The 16,311-nt window shown below is 40.5% G+C and overlaps 1 protein-coding gene across 1 annotated transcript; it reads left to right on the top strand.

Annotated features, from left to right (window-relative positions):
* LSM11 (LSM11, U7 small nuclear RNA associated) lies at nt 1-16,043 on the top strand. Its single transcript, XM_042452168.1, has 4 exons — nt 1-610; nt 10,063-10,202; nt 12,951-13,034; nt 14,904-16,043. The coding sequence occupies exons 1-4, from the start codon at nt 148-150 to the stop codon at nt 15,288-15,290; spliced, it is 1,074 nt and encodes a 357-aa protein (XP_042308102.1). The 5' UTR covers nt 1-147; the 3' UTR covers nt 15,291-16,043.
* The last annotated feature ends 268 nt before the right edge of the window (nt 16,044-16,311 follow it).

Here is a 16,311-nt window from a genome sequence, read left to right as displayed (position 1 = left end):
GGCTGAGGGGGGGACGCTTCTCCTTGGAGGACGGCGCCGCTGAGGTGAAAAAAGGCGGGAAGGAAGGCGCCGCTGAGGCGAAAAGGCGGCCCTTAGCTGGGCGCCTCCTCCTCCTCCTCCTTCTCTCTCTCTGTTTCTGAGGGAGACATGGAGGAGGCCGAGGAGGAGGAGGAGGGGTCCAGGCCCAGGCCTCCCAGCAGCAGCCGCCGCCGCCGCCGCCCCGCCGGCCGCTCTCCCAGCCCGGGCCTCCTGGACGCCACCTCCCCTCGCTTCGACCCTCTGCTGGCGCTCTACTCGGAGCGGACTCCGCTGCCCTTCCCGGCCGCGCCGTGCTTCAACAACCTCGCCGAGTACGAGAGCTTCCAGCGCGGAAGGAGGAGGGCCAGCAGGGCGCAGCCAGGGACAGGCCCCGCCGCCGCCTCTGCCGGGCGCCGGAGGGGCAGCGGAGGCCGAGCGCGGAGCAGGGCCACGGCCGACCCCGAGCGGATCGAGCGCCTCCGGAGCCTGATGGTGGTGGCGCCGCGGAAGGAGCAGGAGCAGGAGGAGGGGGCCGGCAGGGTCCGGGCTCGGGGCAGGAGGGAGCCCCGGAACGTCCTCACCAGGATGCCCCGTAAGCACCCCAGGCTGCCCTGCCTGGTTGGGACGGAAGGGGTCTGGGGAAATGGCTCCTGACTGGAGAGATTCTGGCCCAATGAAAGGGAAGGACTGCATGGACAGTTTGGGGATAGGGGAAGGAAACATGAAGAGATGGGTGGGTGCCCCACAGGGACAGAGACATATATATATATGCTGGATATAGAGGGGTCCAATGGAAATGTGGGTTGTAGTTTCCTTTGTTCCAAATGCTATAAAACCTTGGTTCGTTTTAGAATATAGTGCCAGAGATTTGCAAGAGCTTCCTTCTGGGACCTCTCCTTCCCAATCCACTCACTGGTCTCCCTGATGATTTCTGGTTGAAACTCTGGCTTTCAGATCATCAATCATCGATAACATTTTCTCCTGGGGTCTGCTTTCAAGTCATTTCAAACTTATGGTGACTCTGTCACAGGGTTTTCTTTATAATGATGATGATCAAGTTTCTATTTGTATTCCGCCTCTCTATCAAAGACAACCCAGGCGTGCTTACATAGAAAACTCCATAAAGACCCCAGTATCCCTCCTCCCCAGAAACAGAATCAAACGACAAAATGTTAAAATAATCTACAACCGAATAATCCGATTAAAATAAACAGGGTGGGATTAGGCACAGGGCAGTCGATGGGGGTAAACGTATTAGGTGTGTGGCCGGGACTGTTATTCAGGGAAGGCCTTGGCAAGTTTCTTCAGAGTGTTAGGATGGCCAGATGCCCTCCTTTTCCAGGACATGTCCTCCATTTCAACATTCTGTTGTTAACTGTGACTCGATCCCGACTCATGGCAACCCTATGGATGACACATCTCCAAGACCCTCTGTCCTCCACTGCTCTGCTTAATTCCTGCAACCCCATAAAACCCATAGTGACCTCCTTAATAGAGAGATAGAGTCCATCCATCCGACATGTGGCCTTCCTCTCTTTCTGCTTCCCTCCACCTTTCCTAACATTATTGTCTTTTCCAATGAGTCCTTCTTTCGCATGATGTGTCCAAAGTACAGCAGCCTCAGTTTGGTCATCTTGGCTTCCAGGGAGGTTTCTGGCTTGACCTGCTCTAGGACCCATTTCTTTGTCCTTTTGGCTCTCCATGGGATCCTCAGCACTCTTCTCTAGCACCACATCTCAGATGAATGGATTTTCTTCCTATCTTCTTTCTTAACTGTCCAGCTCTCACATCCATACATGGTAACAGGGAATACAAGTGCCTTGTATGATTCTAACCTTTGTGCTCAGTTGTATATCTGCCCAGGAAGAATTACAAAATGGCCTCCATCTGGAGCATGACTAAGAAGCATTAATTTATATCTACGAGTGTTTCTAGCATTTACTCCATAATGTCTGGCATTTTTCTTGAAGGTCCTACATTTTGTGATGCCTCATCCTCCTTTGTGTTTAGGACATCTGGTCACCCTGCTTCAGAGGACGTTTGCCATTGCCTTCCCCTGAGGCTGAGAGAGTGTGACTTGCTCAAAGTCACCCAGAGAGTTCCATGGCTGAGCAGGGAACTGAACCCTAGTCTCCAGAGTCAGAGTCCAGCACTGGAAGCTCCATGTCACAAGTCATCCAGAGTTTATTTCCCTGCCACAGTGGTGCCCTGGTGTTGGAAATACAGCCCATGCACCTGCTTGATACGTTTCATTAGCAAGCCAAAGACTGTGGATTGTGGCCCACTGTAGTGTGCCATGCCTCACATTTGACTTTGGTCCCATGTGTACTGAACCATACGTGTTGCATGGCTCTTGTTCACGTTGTGCACAAACCCATCAAAATTGGAAACCTGAGTTGTTATGTGCAAGTTCAGTCTCCCTTACCCAAAATTCCCAAATCCAAAATATTCCAAAAAACTAAACTTTTTTCAGTTACGCCTTTGCTTTCTGATGGTTTGGTGTACACAAACTTCTGTTTCATGCTCAAACTTTTTTTAATTGGTTGTATAAACTTACCTTTAGGTTATGTATATAAGGTGTGTGTGAAACAAACATGAATTTTGTGTTTAGACTTGGGCCCCATCTCCAAGATATTACATTGTGTATGTATTCCAAAATCTGGAAAAATTGGAAATCCAAAACACCTCTGGTCCCAAGCATTTTGGATGAGAGAGACTCAAGCTGTATTTGTAGATAGCCAAGTATGCTGATTTGTTAATCTTTCAAGTGTCTTGAAAGTATCTTTTAAAATATCCTATTTTTTGCATGCGTCTCTATTTCAGATTCTTAAATTAAAATGCTTTTTTTCACTGGCACAAACAATTTGGAAACAGGCAAATGTGTATCCAAGAACCTCTGTTGGCTGGAATTTATCTTTTGGAAAAATTCATTTTCCTAAAGAAATGGTTTATATTGTGATGAAGAGAGAGAAAAAGGGGAGACTATAGATAGAAGGAGTGAACGATGTGATTGGTGGCCTTTTCTGAAGATTAGATGGCAGGGGAAAAGCAGTGCATTGTATAGAGCTGGAAGCAAGAAGAGAGTCCATTATTTTGAGGCAAGAGATGAAAGGGAAGAGACAACTAGCTAAAGAGGAATGGCATTTTTGTGGCATTGTGGAGCAGCTAAGAAGTGTAAAGGAAAGGAAGTAGGTGCTGTGATTAAGGCTTTATATCAAAAAGAATTAGGGCCTATTGAGGATATGAAAATGAATCCATCCTTCCCCAACCAGTTGCCCATCAGATATGCTGTTCTCTAGCTTCCATCAGTTACAAGCCAGCTTGACCAGTGTTGAAGGAAATTATGGACCACGATATCTTAAGTACACAATTTGTGGCAGTTTTCATACCTGTCTTTCACTCACCGTCTTCTGCAAAGAATTTAGGATTTATTTATTCATGAAAACATTTATATCCCATTCTGTAACTGAAAAGTTCTCACTCAGAAAGCTTCTCTGTGTGTGTGTGTGTGTGTGTGTATTAAAAAGGCAGCTCTGTCAAAACAATAAAATAAAATACTGGACCATGGAGGCAGGTCAGTAGTTAAACCAAGGGGGCAAAATTATTTCACATGCAAGAAGAATCTGCTGGAATAGAATGGTTTTCTCATTCAGCTTGCCATGTATTCATATAGGACAACTTTAGAAAGGGTACAGTCCTCCCTCTGAATTTGCGAGGGATCCGTTCCCGACCCACCCCCACCCCCCATGAATTTGGAAATTTGCATATATTCAACTCCCATAGCTTTGAATGGCCACATGCTCCTGCATGCGGCCATGTACACATGTCATGGGCGTGCACACCATTAGCTTTAATGCAGGTTGTCCCTCCGTGAATAATCAAAACCGCAGCTGAAAGTCGTGAAAATGGAGGGGTGGCTGTATTTGTAAATTCTGTACGATTTGCTATGTAGGTGTTTGTGTGCTTCCTGGCAAATGGGCACAAACACTACCTAGGGAGTAGTAGGTGAGGATCTCCTGCAGCTTTTACTGCCTTTGGTTACTTTTTCTTCCAGTATTGATTTAAGGGGTTTGTCTTAGTGTTTCTGAAAAATAGCACTTTTAGACCGGGAATTTGATGTTGTCCTCTGCAGCTGCTAGTTATACCCACAGTATGTCCTTTACACTGTTATAATATTGCTTCTTAAACACACATCCTAGTGTTGTAAATACAGTGCAATGATTTTTGATAAGATTATAATAGGCAAGTATATAAAAGCTGGGCTATACTGATGCTTGTTCTGAAACTCTCCCCAAAATTCTGCATTTATTCTGGTGAGATCATGATTTTCAGTTATCATAATTGTATGTGCTCTTCAGTTTGGATACCTGTACCGGGAGCCAGGAGATTATTAGAAGTGGAATGAATATAATGTTAAAATACTGGCCTAGGTCAGAAATGGGAAATTGTGTGTCCCTCCAGATGTTGCTAAACTGCAACTCCCAGCATCTGTAACCTGCCTAGCTGGGAATTGTAACCCAACAACATTTGGGAGGTCACACAACTACCATGCCTCACCTAAATTCAACACTGAGCTAGGGGACATCAGCTAGTACAACTCCTAAATGTTGCAACCTTTTTGGGCTACTCAAAAACTTGCTCCAAAGGATTTCAGAGTAGATTTTGAGGGTCTCTTGGAGAGAGAGGGACAGCTGTGGGGACAGAAGGAATCTCTCTCCTCATAATTCTGCTGATAGAAGCAGTTGGATTCTGTTCATTAAGCTTTTAACTGTTGAACAAGAGAGAATGAACAACGGGGTGGAACAGATGGGGAAAATAAAATGGTTTCCAGGTGCTTTGAAGACGGGGTGTTTAATCATAGTGTGCCTCGAAAGTGGCTGGAAACCAGACCAAAGCTGTGCTACAGGGCAAAATGAAGCTGGGATAGTCTGACTCAAGGCAGAAAATGCACATCTTTGCGCCTGCATATAAACACTCTTGACACGAGTGCAGGGCTCCAGCAAAGCAAAGAAAGAAGTGCGCCAACTCCAATTGATGTAATATACATTAACCAGATAGTTGGGGCTAAGGGGGCATGTTGGGGGGGGGGATTTCCATGATTGTGCTTTGCCAATGTATCACTCACACACCGATGCCCTGAACTGGCGGAGTAATGCATGTGCGACTGTGTGGCAAATCAAAGGAATGGCCATGCAATGGGATGGCATCTGGGCAGACGTGGGAAGTACTTGGATGTCGCAGGTGGTGTGTTTGTGTGACAGCGCACATGTATGGTTGGGAGGCAACAAAAAAATTACCCAGCAGCATGGCTTGATATCGCACTGTGTGGTTGGGCTATGCATATTCAGCCTGCCTTGGAAGCAGACTGTGCGGGCAGTGGGGTTTCAATTCATTTTTGGAAAAAGCAGGATCAAGCCACTTTTTCCAGCCCTAAGATTAGTACTTCTTTGGTAAAACATGGATGCTATCTGGATAAAACTTTGTATCAGCACTGAAAATGTTTTATTTAAAAGGCTGAAGAGATGGGGTGAGTGGGTCAACGTTGTGTGTGTGTGTGTGTGTGTGTGTGTGTGTTTTAAAATTTTAAAATATTTTTATTATTTTTAATTTTTTCTCAAAAAGAATTAAATCTTACCAAATTTTCATTTTAGCCTCATGAAACTATGTAAGTGCTAATACATTTAGACGGCATATGATATTGTAATTTCTAGTTTCAAGGTATAATTTTAACTTTGCTACCGTAGTTGTTTTACTTCACAGCTATTGCCATTACATTCAGTGATATATGGGAATTATGATTTATGATTAAGATTGGTACCAAAAACATTACTAAGGATTCTGTATAGTGTGGTCGGGAAGGAAGTCTATGAGGGTGTGACACTATGAGATTCCGCACCAGGGGATGCCAACCCTAGTTATACCACTGCTTTTAAAGTATCATTTTCTATCTTATGTGGCATTCTATTCTACTCTGAAGGAGCCCTGGTGGCACAGTGGTTAAATGCCTGTACTGCAGCTACTCATTCACAGACCGTAAGGTTACGAGTTCATTACCAGTAAAAGGACTCAAGCTTGACTCAGGCTTGCATCCTTCTGAAGTGGCTAAAATGAGTATCCAGCTTTTGGGGGGCAATTAGCTTACCCTTTGTAAACCTCCTTAGGGAGTGCTTAAGTGTACTGATAAGCGGTATAGAAATGTACTTTTTATTTAATTTTGAATAACATACAGACAGACTCTCAATTTATAACAAATATAGTTACAGAAACAAGGAGATTCTTCAAATATACATATTATCGTTTTCTATCAATGTACTTCCTATCTTTGTTACATTTCTTTATCAAAGAAATTTTTCCTGTATCCCAGATTCATATTTTACAAATAATAATTAATTCTATATATAATAGTATATAATATATATTAGTATGTAATAGTATATAATTATATCGGTTTTACGGTGATAATAACAAGTATAGATTTATATATCCTTAAATAAACTATAAATAAACTATTACCAAAAAAAACCCCCATGAAGAGCCCTATCATCATTTCTGTGAGTTACTTGTATTACTATATGATATAAGATTTCCATTGTTCTACTAGTTAATTAAATGTTACTAATTATGTTACATTAAAGATCCATCCTTGTTTTTTACACGCAGTTCCAATTCTTTATAGTATCTTTCGAGGATTCATTTTTCATTAATGTTGTGAGTATGTCCATGTCCATATCAGTCAGTATTTTAATACAATTATTTTGAATCTATTTGAATGTAATGTACCGTAATGTGATATTTAAACCACATTAAGTGTACTTTGTTATTTCTTAATCAAATATTTCAGTAAAACTATTAATGTCCTGATTTGTTTAATAAATATAAGTCAAATAGGAAAAAAAAATGCTAAGTCAGATCATACTCTGCTTAGGGCATTAGAAAATCCTCCAGAATATTTTCCAGTATTGAATGTTTCAGAAAGCCCATACTTTTACACCTTCTGTTTGTAGTTATTTCAGCCCAAGTTTATGTATCTGTTTATTGATGAGGTTTTTAATGCTGCCTCAGCAATAAAAGAATTTTAAGAAGGGAACCCCCCCCCCCAACACTCAGCTGTGTCTCAATTAATAAAATAGATGTGTTCTTTAAAAAAGGAAATACCATAGAAATAAGAATACCTTTCTGCACCACAAAAAGGGAGAGCAGTTCAGTATGTTTCAGCAAACTTTTTCTTCAAAATTAAAATTATTCATGCGTAAATGAAACAGCAAAGTCAAGTAAGTGTTGCATAAGTACATGAAAACATTTTGAAGGTTCTAGAGACGACTTGAAAGTTGCATCCAAAATGCATCCTGGGATGAATTTTCTTTCTCTTTTTTCTGATTCCGCTTTTCTTATGACTTCCATTTTGGCAGCCAAACCTATAGATCTGTGCATTTTCAGCATGCCCTTTTCTCTCTGTTCTGCTGGTCATGCGTGCTCAGTAAGAGGTTCTGGAGACAGCTTTGTTTTCTTTGCCTGTTGTAAGCTGGCTCACACTCTTGCGGTAGGATTGGCTGAAGTAGAATCACATTCTTTTCCAGCTTAAGCTTTTTATCAACTTGTTTACTGCAGACATGTTGTTTCAACACAGCACTGAAAAGTCTACTTCTCCAGCCTTTCTTCATCATCCTCTCACTGGTGGGTAGGTTTGTGTGCAAGAAAGTGATCATTAGATACTCAGTCCATTTAGGGCTTTAAAAGATTAAAATCTTATACTTTGAATTGAGCCCAGGGCCCAGAAATAAGTTAGTGCATCTCTTTAAACAGTGGCAAGAAACTGGTATAAATTTTATTCTTTCTATAAAACCAGTCCTTCAGTTAAATGCAGGAAAGTAATTACTATTTTTATTTATGGTCAATAGTTATAAATTATAGAAATAGAGGACTGTTCGTTACGGGATAGATTAAATCAGAGAATTTATGCTGACAATTGGCATTCTGTTACTGAGGTAACATCTGTCTACCAGAAACATTAGGTGTTGTGTAATGACAACCCCTGAGGTAGTAGTCTCTTAATCTTTTAAAATTGAGATATTAAGAATGGGAAAATCCAACTATGGAATATCTAATTATATCCTCATAGGCTATGCAGATGATTGATGATGAATGTGTGGTGTGTCTAAAGCCACAGAGAAATAAGTAAACCTGCAGAGCGAGGTATAATAGTTTCACACAGGTTTTCATCTTTGGGGGGAAAGAGCTAACCCACTTTGTTCGTTTGTGAATTGTACAAGATATGATCAATAAAAGGGTGGGTAGAACATTTAGTGTTATTTGGTGTGCTCTTAGTGAAAGAATCACTGAAAGAGGCCATGTAGTTCACACACAAAATTAGGAAATTTAACATGTGAAAAGTGTTGAGAGAGGCTTTTTATAATTTGTGTAAACTGTTTTCTGAAGTCCATGAAATTTAAAGTTTAGAATAAGAAAATAACCTTTCAGACACAGGTTCAGATTTAGATAAATTTGAATTACACTGTTATTTTCACTTTTATATTATTTATTGAGATGGAGCAGTATAAGAATTAATAACTAGGTATGGATGGTTAATGTGGACTGTGCAGTTACTATTGTACCTATTTTGTACATCGGATGGCACTGACCATTTATAGTACAGTCATCTCTCCATATTTGCGACTTTGATATTTACGGATTTGATTATTCACGGATTTCATTAATATGTTCTCTCTAGGACTGTCTAGGTCCTCCAGTGCAACTCTCTGGTCACCTTTAACTAAAAGTTGCACTGAAAGACCATTTGTAGCTACTCCAGTGCCATTCTATGGTCAGTGTATGTTGGACATTGACCACAGAGTTGCACTGGAGGACCTAGGGATTCCTAGAAAGGTGTCCTCTCAGGTAAAAACAGTGTTTTTGCTATTTGCGGTTTTCCCATATTCACGGGGGTCTTGTTCCCTAACCCTAGTGAATATGGAGGGACAACTGTAGTACTATAAAATGTTTCAGACATCCAAATGTATTGCTATTTATTAATAATATTATAGAGATTTATTCGTTTTGTAAACATGTCCTCTAAAAATATGAGCACTTTTTGAATTTAGATAATACTGTTCTGTTGAGCTCTTGAAATCTTAAAGAATGAAATCTCTGTAGGTTTCTGTGTAGGCTTGTTTGCTACCGTGTTGATAGTTTTTATTTTGAATGTTTTGCTTCCCCAGCCCCTGTTTTCCTAGCTGGTAAAAATCTGATTACGTTAGGACTCAGTTTTACCAATAACAATTCTGTGTTTGTGTTTGATTATTATATTAAGAAGATGTTCAGAAATACCTGTATATTCACACTTTTAATTTTTAGAAACATAACATTCTGCCATTTTATTCAAAATTATATGCAATATATATTATTATCTTAATGTAGTAAAGGAAGTTTAGGAGTATAGGAAAATACTCCACTTAAATTTACCCCATAATGTCTTCTTTTTTTGGATGTATTCCCTTGTGTTTTATGCCTTCAGCAAGTCCAGAAACATTAACATTAACATCTCTCCCTCTTTGCAAAACTCTTTGCAACTAAATAAATAAATGACAGGATGTAGGTTCCTTGCCTTCATAATTCCTGTGCTACGTTTCTTTAAGTGTATTGACAGAACATGATTAACACTGTTTTGTTTTTTTAATGTTTTGGGTTTCTTTGCCTGGCAATTGTTCTCTACAAAAGCAGTCTATACAGAAGTACAATTCTTTCATTGAAATACATTGGGGCTGTGTGATTTTTAGCAACAAAATAATTGATTACTATTTTCAATTAGATTTCTCTGTAATATCCTCTGAGTTAAAGCCAACATTGTGGTAGTGGACTTGTGACATTGTGGTAGTGGACTTGTGTTCAGCAAAACAGAAGTTTCCTTCTTTTTCTTCTCCCCTAGAACAGATTTTGAGGGCACAGTAGAGCAAATCCATTAGCAGAATTACATCATTACACTCTTCATGTTTTGCTTTTTGCTCCATTGCATATGTTTGAATGACAAATAATTTGTCTGTATTCCAGTTCATGAAGGCAGTCCACTTGGGGAACTCCACCGCTGTGTCCGTGATGGTGTAAAAGTCAACGTCCACATTCGAACTTTCAAAGGGCTCCGTGGAGTCTGCACTGGCTTCTTGGTTGCGTTTGACAAGTTTTGGAACATGGTAATGATTATCCCACACTTTCTGTGGTTTTACAACCAGATATTTGAAAGCCTCACACCATTCAGACATTCTATGTGTAGATGCCACAATGTGCAAGGCTTTTGATTAGGGATTTATGTGTACTTCATATCTTTTCATTGTAATCAGTAGATTTTAATTGGATTACACTCATTTCTTTCTTGTGGGATAGATCACTTTATTTAAGGTGACATTTTCAGATATCTCTGTGTTTGGGATTTACCTTTTCTTTAGTTAATCTTCATGGTATAATCTAAACTAGCCTTTTCCACACAGACTTCCATGTGCCTGTGTAAGAAATATGTGATGCCTGTCAAAGCGAAATAATATACTTTACCGGTTATGCTTAGTTTTGATATAGTTTTTTTATTTTAAAAAATCATTGTAGTCTTCTTATAGTGACAAAATCTGATTTGTGAAGTCGAAGGCTTTCATGGCCATGTTCTAGAAGAGTTTTTCCTGACGAAATGTCAGGAAGAAACTCTTCTAGAACATGGCCACGTAGCGCAAAAAACCCACAAAAAACTATGCCATTTGATTCTTTTTAAATTTGAGTGTAGGCTTTCACATTTATTTAATTATTTTGGTTAAATCTTGATTGAATTTTACGGAGTTTTGATTTGGATTTCAAGGGATCAAAATGTGCTTGGGAATTGTAACATTCCATTGTTACCAAGACCTTGAGTCTTTAAAACCATGCAGTGAGAATTTTCTGATATCCAGGACTCAAAAAGCAGGTACTGTATAATTTCAAAGGGACACTGAAAACAGAGGTGTGTTTGGGCAGTAAGAATTGGACTACTTTTTCTGCATGGCTCTAGGTTCTGGTGTCATACAAATAGTGGTATTCTCCTTAACACATGCATTTTGTACTCAGTATATCTATACCTGAGATGAAATTCTTTTAAAGTTTCTTTAAAGTTTCTGTTATACCTTACCACCTAATGGGAGTGATAATCCTTTATAGCTTGGTGATTATTCTCACCCTGCCAGGATATAATCATGAAAAGATGGGCATTGGAGTTGCAGTATTTTGCAGCTGGTGTTCAGGACCTTCCAGGGTACAGTACCCTCTAGCTAACAGACATAACTGAGAGCCAAGAGCAAGGTATCAAAATTCAGATTGGAGCTACTATAAAGCAGTGTGGGCAACTATGGTGGGCCAGGGAACCAATTTTCTTCTAGGACTCGCTTCTGTCTGCACAGATTACCAAAATTCAAATAAGGGAAAGGAAGGGAAATGGAACAGACCAGGCCATAATACCAGTGGGCAGAAACTTCTGATTTTGAGAAATTTGTATTTTTTATGTTAAATAGCATGAGAGGGAGAACGTGCAGCCAATTTAAAGGGTGAATTGCCACTCTCAGAATTATGGGACAGAATTTTTTCTGATGTTATATTTTTCCACAGCCTGCCCACATGTTTTATCCATAGTTATGTGGACTGTTAGATGTAATCAGTCATGTTAGATGGGCTAAATAGTTCTAGTTGGTCTAAGGTGACAAGTGCTGACAAACGCAAGTGCTCAGATTAGGCCAAAAAAATCAATGCACTGCTAAGCTTGTTTCTGTTTCACAAAATGTTTTGCTTTTTAATGTGAGAAGTACAAGTAGTCAAGACAAAATGTAGTAAGTTGTTTGTGTCCACAGACTCACATCCATCCTTTGGCAAAACAGAATGTTCAGTTAATTGTACTGAATCAGATTTTTCTCAGCTTGAAGTTGAACTGATAAAGTAGTGCAAAGAGTGAGATAATGGAGTTGAAGGTGCTACAGTTATACCTCAGCAAAAGAAAGTTAAACTTTTGATATAAGTTATATCGGATACATCTATATTTTGGTATGTGTCCTTTAAAAAATACAGTCAGACCTTCGTATCCATGAAGGATCCATTCCAGACCCCCCCCCCCCCCCGATACAAAAAAAAAAAAAACCTCAAGTCCTATTGTAACTAATGGAGGCGTGCCATGTATGTGGCCACTAGTGTGGCTGCGTGCACATGTCGTCATTTGGGACAATGGGCTTTACTGTCCGCAGATACTGAAATCATTGGATGGCAAGCCTGCGGATGACAAGGTCCCACTGTAATTTTCTTTTAGGTGTAGTAATTCTTTTTGTCAAATATAAGGGAAGTATGCACTACTCTCTTTCTGTTATTACAAATATCCCAATAAAGTAATTTCCACATAAAGCTTTGAATGCTTTTGAATATAACATTTAACAAGGTACTAAAAAGCCTTGGAGGATTGCAGGACACTTTGCTCATCCCTGCTATAAAGTATAATACTAGTTGCCCAGACTTACTTAGAGATTTAAATTTTCTGGAAATTTTGATGCTTTGTGAGGGGAGGTATCTTGGTATTTTTTTTTCTGGGGAAAGAGAAAATGTTGGGGAGGTTTTTTAAATTATGTTGATTAACTTTGAGTTGGAACAGATTGGCAAGAAGGGCCAGCTTGAAAATGCCCCTTCCGAAGATGGACTGGATCCGCGGCAACCACATGGTGCAGCCCCAGTCTGCCTTGAAACCAGACCAAAAGGAGCGGTAAAGATCAGTTCCTTTTTGGGCTGGAAAAGACTGCTTTTTGCGGCTCTGCCAAAGCCAGCTTCAGGACGCTCCAGCGTCAATGGCCAATTCCTATCTTTCCAGCATTTGGTCTCAAATGTCGTGTTACAAAAATACTATGTATGACTACAGCATCTCTTGTTCTGTCTTCTTCTTTGTCCCTTAGGCACTTACTGATGTAGATGAGACATATCGAAAACCTGTATTGGGTAAAGCTTTCTATGTTGAGCCACAGTTAACCCTCACCAGAGTAAGTAATCATTCTTCTGTTTGTTCATTGACTGACTTATGCTAAACGCTTTAATGTTTAAAAGCATGATATCACACATAAGTCACAAAGAGCTATGGTGGGGGGGGGGAACATGACTGGCTTCTATAGAAGTAAATGTGATTCAGAAACATTTTTCATTTTGAACCATTACAAGCTGTATGGCTAGCTTGCTTTTTACAATTTCAAGCTGTAAGGCTAGCTTGCTTTTTGAAATGTTGGATAGATGAATAGTGCAGGAGAAAAAGGCATCCTATTTCCTGTTTCAGTCCTTACTTATGCAAATCTGATATAAGTCCTTGACTGAATATGTGGAGAAAGCTAAGTTGCTGGTTTAGCCTCACACATGGATCTCCCAACAGACCAAACAGTGTCACATACCTTTGTGCATAGAACATGAAGGTCTAACGAGGGCTTTGTAACTGTATTTGCCTGAATTACAGTGCTTCTGTGATCAGGATCTTTGATAAAGGCATGTTTTTCCATCAGTGAGGCATAGTTACAAATTCCTCTTCAGGCCCACCAGCTGAATGCATGAAGGTCTAACTTCTGGGTTTTGGGGGACATATAATGGCTGGGTTTAGATGCACAATCAAGTCCACATCTCCCGTTTTAGCCTTTCACGTATTCACATAAATGCCTGAACAGGGCTCTTGTTGCTGGAAAATGAGAGGCAATGATGGAAAACATATTTCCAGATTCTTTATCATTTGGGGCAGGTGGCAATATTACTACATGTTGTAATCCTGTTGGGGTTTAACCCTAACTTCTCTGAAGATTTTCCCCTTCTAGTAATTTAATCCAGAGGTTCCCAATTTTCCTTGTTAGCCTCCCCTTCTGAGATTTGGTCCATAGTGTAAAAATCAGCATTCTTTCTGCCTAGTCAGCCCAAATCTTTAACATGTCCTTTGATACCAGTAAACACAAATGGGAGGGTGATGTTGTACTTCTGCCATGCTGGTGAGCTTCATTTGGGCAGCTGTTTGGCCATTGTGTGATTGAAATACAGGGCTAGATAGTGTTTTTGTCTGATCTACTAAGGCTGTTCTTAAGTTCTTATGCACTTGAGTTCTCTTCCTTTCTCCTTCATTCTCCGTCATTTGCCTACTGTCCACCATACTGCCCTGAACACATCTCATCTTGTTTGATTTTGGAAGCTGAGCAGGCCTGGTTAGTGCATTTATGGGGGGCAACCATGTAACACTAGTTTTCCAGTTAAGGTTTTCCAGCTAGGAAAGAATTCTGCCTGAAAACCTGGAGAGAGCCATCTTGCCCAGACTTGACAAGATGGACTAATGACTTGACTTTCTACTAATTCTATTATTTAGCCTTTTTTAGTACCAGCAGTATGACTGCTAAATAAAATACTAAAATTCTGCAGTTGAGCGATGGCAACGACACTTGCCACAGAGGCAAACCTACTGTGTGCATAATATGCCAAAAGTGCAGAACTTGGAAGAGCGCCTCAATGGCAAAAGAGGTCATGTCCTTTGCAGCAGACTATATTGCACACCATACTAGACCTTTACAGACTACTTTAGTCCAACAACAGCAAATACATATAAACCACTTATTTTTTTGAGAAAAACTGTTCTGCAGCTTGGCTTCCTGTGCTGGACCATAGCTTCATTGTTTCAGTTTAGACCTGAGAAGTGAGGAATCTGTGGCTCTCCAAATGTTGATGAACCACGAACAACTCTCATTGTTCCTCTCTCTTGGCCAGGCTGATGAGAATTGGAGGCAAACAACACCTGGAGGTTGGGGCCACAGGTTCAATAGCCCTAGTTTAAGAGTGCATAGTGAAAAGCTACCTTTCATGGCATATATGTTTTCTCCATTGTTTCCTTACAGCTGTTTGATAGACTCAAGCTGCAAGAGTCTTTGTTTAAAAAAGGAACTGATTCAAAGATGACTACAGACCTACCAACCCTGCCATACAATCCTAGGACACTTGGGCGGAAATCTGAGTCAAATCGGGGAAGGTCAGAAGAACATAGAGCAAAAAGGCACACCAGCAAAGAGAGGACACGAAGCTCTAGTTTGCCCCGAGCCTCTGGGAAGGAGGCTGACTGGCCTGGCAGAGTCTCCCAAACAGAAGGGAAGAGTGCAGGTGGCCCTAGGGGTCGATCACGGAAAAAACAGAGGCCCAAGGTGGATTATCAGCAAGTGTTCACACGGCACATCAACCAGATTTTTATTCGAGGGGAGAATGTCTTGCTTGTTCATCTAGCACATTGATCTTATGCAGTAACATGGACAGTGATGACAGCTGAGTGCTACCTTGTGAATTTATGTAGCACTGTAATACTTTTTCCCTTGTTTTGACCAGAAGGGAGAAGTGGTGATAGGATTTCAGAGGCCAAGAGAATATTGAACCAGCTGATAACTTTGTGGACCAGAGATTGGCTAAGAACATTGTTGCCTTTAAAGAAGCGGCTGTCCTAAGTCTTGAAGAATTCCATGATATCTGTAACTTTCAGAACATGAATATGAGACAAGGTATTTCTAGACCACGCAATCTGAAGTTTGTGACAGATACTAAGTGTCTACAAAAGCAGAATTTGCCAGTGACTTAGGTGCTTCAATCTTGAATGCTAGTCATTTAAAGTAATGGGACAGCATGTTGTTGTTTTTTTTTAAAAGACATGGTAGGGGAATGAGGAGCTTGTGAAATAAAGAATGGCTTTAGATATTAACTTGCTTGGGTCCTTATCCCTCCCAGTAGCATGCGTGACTGGGCAGAAAATAGCACTCCAGAATTGAGCTGAGCTGCTATGTGTTTTTGTGTCCAAAGTGATCACTTGAATAAAAAGTGAATAGAAATAGAAAGAGGTGTTCTCTTCAGTAGCAGGGGTTAGAAGCCTTTGTTCTCCAGTTCATCTTTATTCGTTACCATAGGCAGTGTTTGGCCTCCCTGCCTCAGTAGTTATAAAAGTCTTAACCCATTTCCTCCAGCTTAACCCCCCCCCCCGCCACCAGCTAACATTGAATGTAGCTCTTTTACCCGAAACATGTTTCAGTGTATGTTGAAACAATCCAGAAATTGCAGTCCATTCTCTCATTCTCCCAACCCATGTGTGTATCGTATCAGTTAAGAGTAAGATGGTGTACATACATTACTTTAACAAAGAACAGACAGTGCCGTTGCTGGGCATAGCTATAATATTGCCTAAGTAACTTTGAGATGGTGATTTCCTAGTGTTTGATGGCAACTGTAGATAACTCATTTGTAATCCCTACATGGATTTCTAGGTCATGA

The sequence above is a fragment of the Sceloporus undulatus genome, chromosome 2 (genome assembly GCF_019175285.1).
Source record: "Sceloporus undulatus isolate JIND9_A2432 ecotype Alabama chromosome 2, SceUnd_v1.1, whole genome shotgun sequence".
Classification (NCBI taxonomy): Eukaryota; Metazoa; Chordata; class Lepidosauria; order Squamata; family Phrynosomatidae; genus Sceloporus; species Sceloporus undulatus.
Note: the sequence above shows the minus strand (reverse complement) of the source record. Positions and strands in the feature narration are given on the sequence as shown.

Coding starts and splice junctions, on each gene's coding strand:
- LSM11 (XM_042452168.1), top strand. CDS start 148: ATGGAGGAGGCCGAGGAGGAGGAGGAGGGGTCCAGGCCCAGGCCTCCC. Junction 611..10,062: donor CGTCCTCACCAGGATGCCCC/GTAAGCACCCCA, acceptor TCTGTATTCCAG/TTCATGAAGGCAGTCCACTT. Junction 10,203..12,950: donor TTGACAAGTTTTGGAACATG/GTAATGATTATC, acceptor TTTGTCCCTTAG/GCACTTACTGATGTAGATGA.